Below are 10,991 nucleotides of genomic sequence, written 5' to 3' on the forward strand. Positions count from 1 at the left end.
CAACCTAAATGGATGTAACCCAACAAACCAAAACTCTTGAGGATCTATTCAGTCTGACTGACTTTTAAATATTACTTTCAAACTAATATAATTAGGTTATATTAGCCTAAAAGTACAACAACAACAAAATCCAGATTACACATTTGTCTAAGAGAGTATTTTAAAAACACATTTTCTTGAATTCCTGTGACCCCACAGAGGACAAGTGGTTTGGAAAATGGATGGATGGATGGATTTTCTTGAATTAGATTTAGTTGAATTTCCATATTTTGCTTGTGGATTTATCGTATTTTCCAATTTTGACAATTAATTATTTAATTAGCAGCATGCAATTTTTTTTTTGTTTTACTAATGCAAACAATTTTTTAGTCTTTTATTCTATTAGTGCTGGTTCTAGAACATAGGTAACCTCTATTGTGAACCTCAAATGATACCTTCCTTTCATGCAAATGAATGCAACCTTAACAGAGTAAACTCTATACTGCAACACTCTCAAACAGAGATAGGATACTGTGCTGAGGATGTTGCTCTCTTTAAAGGAGAGGTGTGAGTTTTCAAGCATTTAGATCCTCTACATGTGAACATGATGCATTCAGCTCCAGTGAGTGCTGTAAAGTACGGGCAAGCATGACAAAACCCATGAAACAGGATAGCCCTGGATTATTTTACCCCAAAATTATCCAAACAGGTGCCTCCGATGAGCTCACCAAATGAATGTGCATAACACAAATGACATGGAGGAAACACAAAAGCCCAATGCTCACTTTCTTCCACCGAAAATGTGTGGCTCCCCCAAAAGTGTCTAGTTTCACTCTCTCCTCAGACATTTACGATTAATTCATTGCGCTTGCCCACAGGTACACTTCTTTGATTTGGATGAAAAACACTTTAATATTGTGCTGATTTTTTTTTTTTTTTTTTTTTTTTGGAAGAAAAAATGTATTTCTAAAGCCATTGCTGTTAAAATGATCTCTTATTACCTAAAAAGCACTGTTAGTCATATTGGTAAGGGGGGGTTTATTGGGGATCACTGAATATGCAACCTCAGGGCTTGAAAGAGGAATATCAAAGTCATGCGATACGATGCGGCATTCGCTAATTTCTGCATCTGAAAACCGGATATTTGAGATAGTCCTTTCATGCACCTGTAATGACCGTGACATGCTTATAGATGGAGACAGGAGAAGGATGAATCTCAGGGGAAACAGAGAGGTTACGGCAATGAGTTATGGTTATATTGACATGCTACATGACAAGCGTGTGCTAAATAGACCCTCGTTTGGCCCACAGGGTGAGATAGTCCCTTGGGATGAGGGGATGTGGAGACTGGGAACAAAGCGCTCGGGAACAGACAGAGCCGTCTATAGAATTCTTAGCGAGTGCCTTAGGATGTGTGCAACAGGACCAAGTGTGGGAAAGTCCACGGAGGAGATCCCTGCTCGCACAAAACTCACTGTACTACAGTTACCACACTGCACCTTAAACGGCATGTTTTCCAAAAAAAATTTTGGAAGAATATTCTGGTATATAATGGTTAATGAAGACAAAGGATGATGCATATTCATTAAAAAAAAAACTTTTTTAAAAACTAAATGTTGTCAGTTGCCCACTTCATTTGGTGATCATTATTGTGGTCAAAATTTCACCTGAAAGAGGTTTGTGTTTGTAATAAACACTGCGAATCTGCTAGATTTAAGCATTTATGATATTATACTGCACATTCTAAGAAGTAAATAGTACACTGATGTTATATTTGAGATCATATTTGATCTTCAGAGGATGGACGCTGCCATCTAGTGGCAAAACTACTGAATTAAATGAAAATTCTGTCATCATTTACTCACCCTCAAGTTGTAACAAACCTGTATTAATTTATTTCTTCTGCTAAACACAAATAATATGGGTAACCAAGCAGTTGATGGGCCCCATTGACTTCCATACTTCCATAGTATTTTTTTTTTCCATACTATGAAAGTCAATGGGGGATTTTCATTTTCATTCAAAAATTTTTCATTCAGAATTTTTGGGTGAACTATCCTTTTAAGATGCAAGATCTATTTCTTGAGGAGTAAAAAATCCTCCTCAATGTTTAGATAAAATTAAGCTTTCAGAACAATATGAACTACTTTAGAGACAGTTGTAGCCTACATCTAAAGCAAATAATGTGAGAATGCTGATTATTTGTAACTGTTTGTGAAATGTACAAGCAATTTCTGAGTGAAAATTGTTTCTAAATTTTTTTTTTTTTTAAGAAATAAGGGTGAAAAGGGTCTGCCTTAGTTACACTATGTAACTTTAATTCAAGATGAACAAAATGTAAATAATGAGTCAATACATCATCAATCCTTCTTCTAAAAAGTGTTTTTGTCTTACCCTGATTCACTATGATAAGCCTATTATAAGTCTTTATATTTTACACAGGATGGGATGATTTTCACTGGAAATTTTGTTACTACACAGCTACTCAACAGGTGAGCAAGGTATTTTATATTTATTTTATAAATTGCCATGTAGCTCTCTAATGGATTTCGTTATAAAGCATCATCTATTGTGAAGGGTCATAGTCAAGAAAAGCCGAAGCGCAACTAAAACAATGTTCTTCCACAAAATTTTGTTTTTTAACGACTAGAGGGCCAAAAGTTACATAGTGTACCTTTAAGCAAAAGCACTTTATGTGGTAGAGAAAATCGTCAAGCTTTTCTTTTTGTCTCTTGAGAACAGATGTCCAAAGAGGACGTCCTTTTGTCAGTAGTTTTCATGTGCTCTACACAATGCTGTATTCTGTGTGGTACTTACACAGCTCAGAATGAGTATACGAGACAACATTTCCGTATCATGGTTTAAGTGTCCTATAGAATGCAGAGCACCAATCACAGCACAGCGCCCTGAGCCTGAACTCGATGCTTAAGGGAGTTGACCTGGCCAATGAAACGACAGCCAGCATCTTTCTGTTCTTTAGTCCTGTCCAGCACAAGGATCATCTTCACAGTGGTCATCAGAAGGACTGTGCTGAAGTGCACACTCGGACAACCCCAGACAAACAGTCTACTCTGCATCACTGTTATCAGCTGGGATGAAACAGAAAAACACATAAAGTCACATTAAATGACGAGAACATTTACAACAAGAACAAAACGGCCTTTCATCATGGAGCCTTAAGGGCTGTTCACACCAAGGATGATAACTATAATGATAAAGATATTCAGCAGTTCTAAAAATTGTTTGTGTCTTCTGCAGCGTCTCACCCATGACAAGAGGTTCTAAAAATGAGGCGCTCAAGTTAAAAGAAGTTCAACTTTCTCTAGACAGTGCGGTTTTTTTTGTTCCACTGCCCTGTGTCACGTTTTTAATAGCAAAAACACATTCTGTTCTTAAAGTCAAGATGACCAAATGCACAGGTAAGATTATGTAAGATCACAATTCTTACCTACTTACCACTGGTGTGCTAATATGCTAACATTGCTAAACATACCATTGCTAGAGAGTTCTCTCAGTTTTGGTTGGCTGAACTGAGCATCTCGTTGTTGCACAGGGGTTTTGCACTGCCTCTTATGGGTGAACCAGTGCAGACTCTGACACGTCTTCCCACAGTAGACCACCTGCAAAGAGATGAGATCGTTATTGGAAATGAGAATGTGGAAAGTTATGTTTGCCTTCACAGAAACTACATGCTAAATAGCAGCCTAGAATCATTACTAGGCCTATACTTTGCGGATGGTCATTATGAAAGATTAACTGTACAATAAATTGTTGTTTGTGACAAACATTTGTGAGTTTATTATTTGGCTGCAAAATGATCATATTTCAATATTAATGGAATAATGATATTTCATGATAACTCAAGGAAAGAGGAAACATACCATTTTACAGGAGCACTTCATGTCGGCACCCCTGTCCCCACATGTAGCACAGTACTCTGTGTCCATAAGCACCATCTGGCCTGTCAATGCCTGGGTCAGAACTGAGAAGGCTGTGGGGTCGTTCCCCTGGAAACAAGAGTGAGGAGAAACATAATGTTGACACATTATTATAATTTGGCATCAGCCAGCAAGTTATGTGTATCTACACTACCGTTCAAAAGTTTGGGGTCAGTAAGATTTTAAAAATGTTTTGAAAGAAGTCTCACCAAAGCTGCATTTATCTGATAAAAAAAACCCCAGCAAAAACAGTAATATTGTAAAATATTATTACAATTTAAAATAACAGTTTTTTATTTGAATACTGTATATTTTAAAATGTAATTTATTCCTGTGATGGTAAAGCTGAATTTTCAGCAGCCATTACTATAATCTTCAGTGTCACATGATGATTTGCTACTTAAGAAATGTTTTTGATTATTATCAATGTTGAAAACAGTTGTACTGCTTAATATTTTTATGGAATTCATGAAATCTTTGGAAACATTATGAATGTCTTTACTGTCACTTTTGATCAATGTAAGGCGTCCTTGCCATATAAAAGTATTAATTTATTTTAAAAATAAAAACTTACTGACCCCAAACTTTTGTACGGTAGTGTATATACATTAATACGCTTTAAGAACATAGTGATTCATTATTTAACATTATGATTAAATATTAGTGCTGTTAAATCAATGAATCGCGATTAATCGCATTTAATATAAAAGTTTGTGTATATAATATGTGTGTGTGTGTGTATATATATTGTATATTGTGTGTATATATTGTGTATTATTAAATGTGTGTATATATATATATATTTAGGGCTGTCAAATGATTAATCGCGATTAATTGCATCCAAAATAAAAGTTTGTGTTTACATAATTTATGTCTGTGTACGGAGTATAAATATTTTCTATATATAAATACACACACATGCATATATATATTTAAGAAAATGTGTTATTTATATATAAAATATTTATATATAATATAAATTATATATAATATAAATATATATACACAGTATATACATGCAAATATTTCTTAAATATATACATGCATGTGTGCGTATTTATATATAGAAAATAATTATACACCGTACACACACATGTATTATGTAAAAACAAACTTTTATTTTGGATGCGATTAATCGCGATTAATCGTTTAACAGCCCTAATATATATATATATATATTTACATTTATATATGTGTGTGTGTGTATGTATATACATACACATGCACACACACATATATATGTGTGTGCATATATTATATAAACACAAACTATTATGTTAGATGCGATTAATCGTGATTAATCGATTTGACAGCACTAAATGTTATATATAATGATATTATATTTTTATTGTTTATATATTACATTGAATCAAATTATATTATTAACAATATAAATAATACTATTTTTATAAATTAATATTATAAAATATATATTTATGATTTAATACGTGATTCCACATTAAATGACCCCTTTGTTAAATTAAAGATGCTTGTTTTTTATGATGTGTACTGTGTATTTTTTATGAAGTGTACTGACAATTTCCCCATGTTCTATGCTTTGGACCAGCTGTTGCAGCAGGGTTGCTTCACAATAGGGAAACTTCCGGATACAATCACGGATGAATTTCTCCTGGTACTGAGGGAAGCCATCACCATCTCTTCCTTTCAGAAGTCTTGAACAGAAGAAAAGTATATCATTTTGTGACTCCATCTGCAAGACCATCTAAGATATAAGGACCATAATAATGATGTCACCTCTTCAAAAGGGCGCCCAGTTTGTCGTCACATTCCTGCAGGAAGGCCAGACACTTCTGCAGAACGCAGCTGATGTAGTGCATTTTCATGGCCAGAACCTCATTCATGTCCTGCTGTTTCACGCACTGCTCGCAGAGCAGATCCATCACACGGTAGCACTTCTCCAGGGCAACCACGTCCACCAATAAGGGGTTCTCCTTCACCAGCATCACCATCTGAAAACGCATGATGGAAAAATGTGCCCCAAAATATGGGAAGTGAATATAGCAGAGAGACACTAGCCTTACTTACAATGCAAGTTTCATGGAGGAAACATGTTCTCACGCTACATGATTCTGTTAACTGATCCCTGCTGAGTGTGGCGCTAAGACACCTTACTCATCAGAAATCACTGGATGGGAGACAGCTGAGATAGCGCACATACAGATGCCATCCGAGATCTAAGCCTACACGCAAGTCTATACTAGCCCACCTGTGTTTTAAACTACTCTCTGCGCCCATTACAGTTTTTACGATCACTAGGACCATCAATACTTAGGTCACCTTATCAAAACTCATCAAAACACAATTCTCCTTACCAACTTTCAGCTTGGCACAGCAGTTAACTACCAAAACCCCTCATTCATGTCTCAAATCAACTTATTCTTCCATAACACTAGCAAAGGTTATCACCCAACAAACACAAATCATAAAATAAGGACCTAAAAAACACTAACAGATAGGTATGCAAGGTATGTTTTGCATACTGGGACCAGCATGGGATGCTAGTTTGCTGGTCCCTAGCATGGGACGCGGGAGTGCCTGTGGACCAGCAACACTAGCTCAATTTTGCTTGAAATCTGCATGACTATGCTGGTCCACCAGCTAGACCAGAACTGTACCAGCTCTAACCTACATAAACCAGCCTGGACCAACATGGAATTTATACTGCATTATGCTGAATTTTTCAGCAGGGATGTTACATGGTCCATTGTATATTTCAGTACTTTTTCAGTATTGCAGTTATCCCCTTTTGTATGGTAATGAAACTTAAAGGTTTACACCTGTTGTTTAGATCCACCTGACTGTTTTGATAGTATTTCATTAATTGATTAAATTCAATATATATTTCAATATGGCATTACAATTAAAATGTAGCAAATTGCTGTTTTATTCAGTTTTATATTATGTAGCGTTTGAACTTTATCCGTTTTGAAAAGAGCATGTAAACGTGCAAATTGGCCTTTAGGTATATAGAGTTCTGATGATGGTTGTGTCTGAGTGAGAAAATAATTCATGTAATTTGATAGATGCAATCATTTAATGTATTTTGAGCCAAAGGAATGGACAATGATCAACAGTTTAGCCCACATAGCCCACACACACACAAAAAAAAAACTGTAAACTCACCTGTGATTATTTTTGCATTTCAGTCATGCCTTTTTTCAGTCATTTTCAGTCAAAATGCAGTGATTATTATTTTTTTTTTTTATAAAATATGCAATGAAAATAGTTTATCAGAGATAAGAGATATGTAGAATTCCAGGCCTGTTTTGAAATGGCCTGTTGTTGCTCTGTAATATCACAAGGATATATTTAGATGGAATAAAAGCAGGAGGGGTGTTGGTTAGTGCAAACTGATGCTTCCCTCAGTCATGTGACCTTGTATGGTATTCTTATGGGTCAGTGTTATAAAAGCATAGATTGCTGTGCTCCACTAACATTGTTCAGCTTGTGTGAGCGTGGCGGTTTACTGATGCTTGAAATCTGAGTTATATAAACACATTTGGCACTTCCTACCTTGACAGGATTGAGGTTAGTAGTCATGATGATTTTGTGTAGGGGACCTGCTAGTTTGGGGGGTAGTTTAGGTTCTCTCTCTAAGCCCTGGGGTCTGGTGTAGTATTCCAACCTCGCACGAGAAAAGAAATTGCGGATCACTGTCACACAGTTGTGCTGACCTGCACAGGGTGGAAAAGAAAGCATTTAGGTCTTCAAGTGATTATTCATTAATAAGTATGCATGCATATGTATATGAATCTCTCACCCACAAAGGCGGCCATCTGAGCAGCAGTCCGTCCCACTGAGTTGACCAGATCTGTCTCTGCTCCAGCATCTAATATCATCTCAGTAATTTCAGCATTACCTGTAGGATTATTTCAGATGAGCTGGGGAAATTCAGTAAATTTTACACTGTATAGACCACCATTCAAAAGTTTGGGGTCAGTAAGATTTTTTGAAAGAAAATAATATTTTATTCACCAAGGATGCATTAAAAGACAATACAATATTTTTTAAAAATAACTGACAATAAAGATATTTATATTTTTCTAAAAGATTTTCATTTCAAATAAATGCTGTTCTTTTGAGCTTTCTATTCAAAGGATCCTTAAAAAATCTTTTAATTTCAAAGATTTCAAAAATCTCTCAATTCAAAGATTCCACAAAAATACTAAACAGCCCTACTGTTCTCAACACTGATAATAATAATAAGTGTTTTTGAACGGATCCTTGTTTCTGAAGGATTATGATATATGATATGATATATATATATAATGTTTGTGTGTGTGTGTATACTGTATATATGTGGTATACTGTATACACACACACACACACACACACACACACACACACACACACACACACACACACACACACACACACACACACACACACACACACACACACACACACACTTATTATGGAAAATAACAGCAGTTCAGTACTCTTACTTCAGCACTAAAAACAAAAATAGAAACACAATTAGATGTTTATCCAAAGTCATTGTTGCTTATTTGTATGGTTGAATTGGATACAATACTAACCATCATGTCTACACAGTGCCAACATGGGGACAGGAGAGGTGTCAGTCAATATAAATGGAAAAACAAAATAACTTACCTATTTGAAAAAATAAATTACTGAGATATTTTGTTGCAAATTTAAAATGAATGTGTTACTTTACTTATTACTTGAAAAAAGTAATCTGGATACATAACTCACTTGTAACGTGTTACCCCCATACATGTGTGTATGTATGTGTATATATTTCCCATAACCCACTGTCTGGACTCATTATGCTTGATTACATTCAGCTGTGTCTCATCACATCCTTAACTCTGCCTAAATAAGCCCTGTGTGTTCTGTCATTCTTTGCGAAATCTTATGTTTTTAAACTGCATTTCTTAGCTTATCCTATATAGAAACTGTGACATTGATCTAATGCTTATTCACATTTCTTAATTATGTGGTTTATTAATGACAGTTATCTGTGCAACCTAATGCCAGGACTTCCATAAAAATTCATTAAATTACCTTGCTGGTTAAATAAATGTTAGATAAAATGAAACTTGTTAGCATTGCTAGCTCGATGAGCAAGTTTACCTGAGAGGCCAGCAAACATGAGGGCAGTATAACCATACTCATGCTCATTACAGTTGACATCAGCTCCGTGCTGCAGCAGCAGTCTGCACATGTCTGCTTTGCCCTTATAGGCCACGTGCATGAGAGGGGTCATGCCATACTGAAACGACATGAGGGAAAAGACTTTATAAATGTCTCTTGCCAATCTTTTCATCTGCATGACTCAAAAGCAAATGGCATTTAGCCTTGTTCAACCCTTTCACAAATTGTGAAAATCCAGGAAATGTGTCTTCAGTATGGTGATTCTGTCAAAACACTGGAACTTGTTGAGAGTGACATGAGCAGGGTGAGTCATAATCTTGGATGAAGTTGAAAGACTGTGTTGGTGGCACAGTGAACAAGCAGCACATCTGATTTTGACAGGTGGGATACACTTATCAGCTGCTGTTTCTAACCATTCTGGCCCCCAAAAAGACCTCAAGTTGTCTGTAGGTTACATCAAGTGGCATGTATCCATTATCACACCTCTTTAAGTACCTTCTTACCTCCTTAAGTAACATATCCGCCACTCAAGAGTCTCTGCCATATGCCTGAATTACAATGCGGAGCATATGCCGTCACCTCACCAGCCCATCAGCCGCTGCACTTGTTTATATAAGCTGATCAACAGCTACATAATACCACTATTTACAGTGTAAGGACTGTGTTTAAGTAATAAGGCTACAGTAAAATAACATAAACATTAAGTGACATTAAGTATGGGTTGTGTTTGGCAAACAACCCCATATCTGATTTTATGTTTTGTTGTGTTACAGTTGTTGAATCCCAATGAGCTATAACTGGCCTGTAAATTACTACCCATATTTGTCATCTTTATGTTCTTACCTCATCCAGACAGTTAACACGCACATTTGGATTGCTGAGCAGCTGGGTGGCCTCTTGCACATCTCCTTTTGAGAGAACACAGTCTAGAGTTTAAAAACTAAACAGTAGGTATCATGGACAACTCATGATGATACACCATTTTATTCCCTTAGACAGTCTGCATACCCAACAGTAATTACTGTCTATAAAGACACTTAAAGTATATTGAAGGTATTTTCAACAGTTTTATTATCTACACTTTTCTAATTATGATAGGATTCAGTCAAATAAAGCTCAAAATTTAAGTGCACTGGGCTGCGTTTCCCATTATCATCACAAGCCTATAAGCTGATCATAGAGACCACTGGTGGCAATTGTTCTACGATCAACTTTTGATCGTTTTTGGGAAACGCAACCCTGGTTAGTTTATAGATAAAGTGGATTATGTGAACAAATATTACACCATTCTCTCTACAATATCAAAGTGTGTTTAGCATGAAACAAGTACACTACTGTTCAAGTTTGTGGTCGGTAAGTTTTTTTGCTCACCAAGGCTGCATTTATTTGATCAAATAATACAGCAAAACATTAATATTGTGAAATAGTATTTCAATGTTCACACACACACACACACACACACACACACACACACACACACACACACACACACACACATGTATTAGAGTAATTCATAAATCATTCTAATATGCTGATTTGGAGCTCAAGAGACTTTTTTTATTATCAGTGTTTTGAACAGTTCTGCTGAACAAATAAATAAGCAAACACCCAACCAATTAAAAAAATAAAATTAATAACCTGTATAAAGTTTGTTCAGAGATTTTAGAGCATTAAGATGCACTGAATGTAAAAACAACAAAAACAGAAGAAAACTAAAAATGTCCAGTACCTGCAGCAGCCACCTGTAGCATCACTCTCTCTTCAGATGTCAAATCACCTTTCTTTCCAGTGGTCACACTCGACATATTGACACCAGCCGGTTATTATTAATTTTAGGGATAAATAGTATATCGATGTGAAAAAATTCTTCCTTTGAACACAGACTTTATAACATAATACTCAAATGTAAAAAAAAGAGAAAAAAAATCCTCGGAT

At 35.7% G+C, this 10,991-nt stretch overlaps 1 protein-coding gene across 1 annotated transcript; it reads right to left on the reverse strand.

The window, feature by feature from the left end:
• Positions 1-927: 927 nt before the first annotated feature.
• LOC307163071 (ankyrin repeat and MYND domain-containing protein 2-like) lies at positions 928-10,934 on the reverse strand. The gene is made up of 10 exons (XM_079878926.1): positions 10,786-10,934; positions 9,900-9,964; positions 9,036-9,174; positions 7,699-7,797; positions 7,452-7,612; positions 5,673-5,887; positions 5,455-5,590; positions 3,861-3,986; positions 3,473-3,599; positions 928-3,068 (listed from the first exon to the last, which is right to left on the reverse strand). The coding sequence occupies exons 1-10, from the start codon at positions 10,859-10,861 to the stop codon at positions 3,046-3,048; spliced, it is 1,167 nt and encodes a 388-aa protein (XP_079735052.1). The 5' UTR covers positions 10,862-10,934; the 3' UTR covers positions 928-3,045.
• Between the last annotated feature and the right edge of the window lie 57 nt (positions 10,935-10,991).

This window comes from Squalius cephalus (genome assembly GCF_949319135.1).
Source record: "Squalius cephalus genome assembly, chromosome: 8".
In the NCBI taxonomy this organism is placed as follows: domain Eukaryota; kingdom Metazoa; phylum Chordata; class Actinopteri; order Cypriniformes; family Leuciscidae; genus Squalius; species Squalius cephalus.

Coding starts and splice junctions, on each gene's coding strand:
- LOC307163071 (XM_079878926.1), bottom strand. CDS start 10,861: ATGTCGAGTGTGACCACTGGAAAGAAAGGTGATTTGACATCTGAAGAG. Junction 9,965..10,785: donor GCTACAGGTGGCTGCTGCAG/GTACTGGACATT, acceptor TTCTCTCAAAAG/GAGATGTGCAAGAGGCCACC. Junction 3,069..3,472: donor GAGAGAACTCTCTAGCAATG/GTATGTTTAGCA, acceptor GTTTCATCCCAG/CTGATAACAGTGATGCAGAG.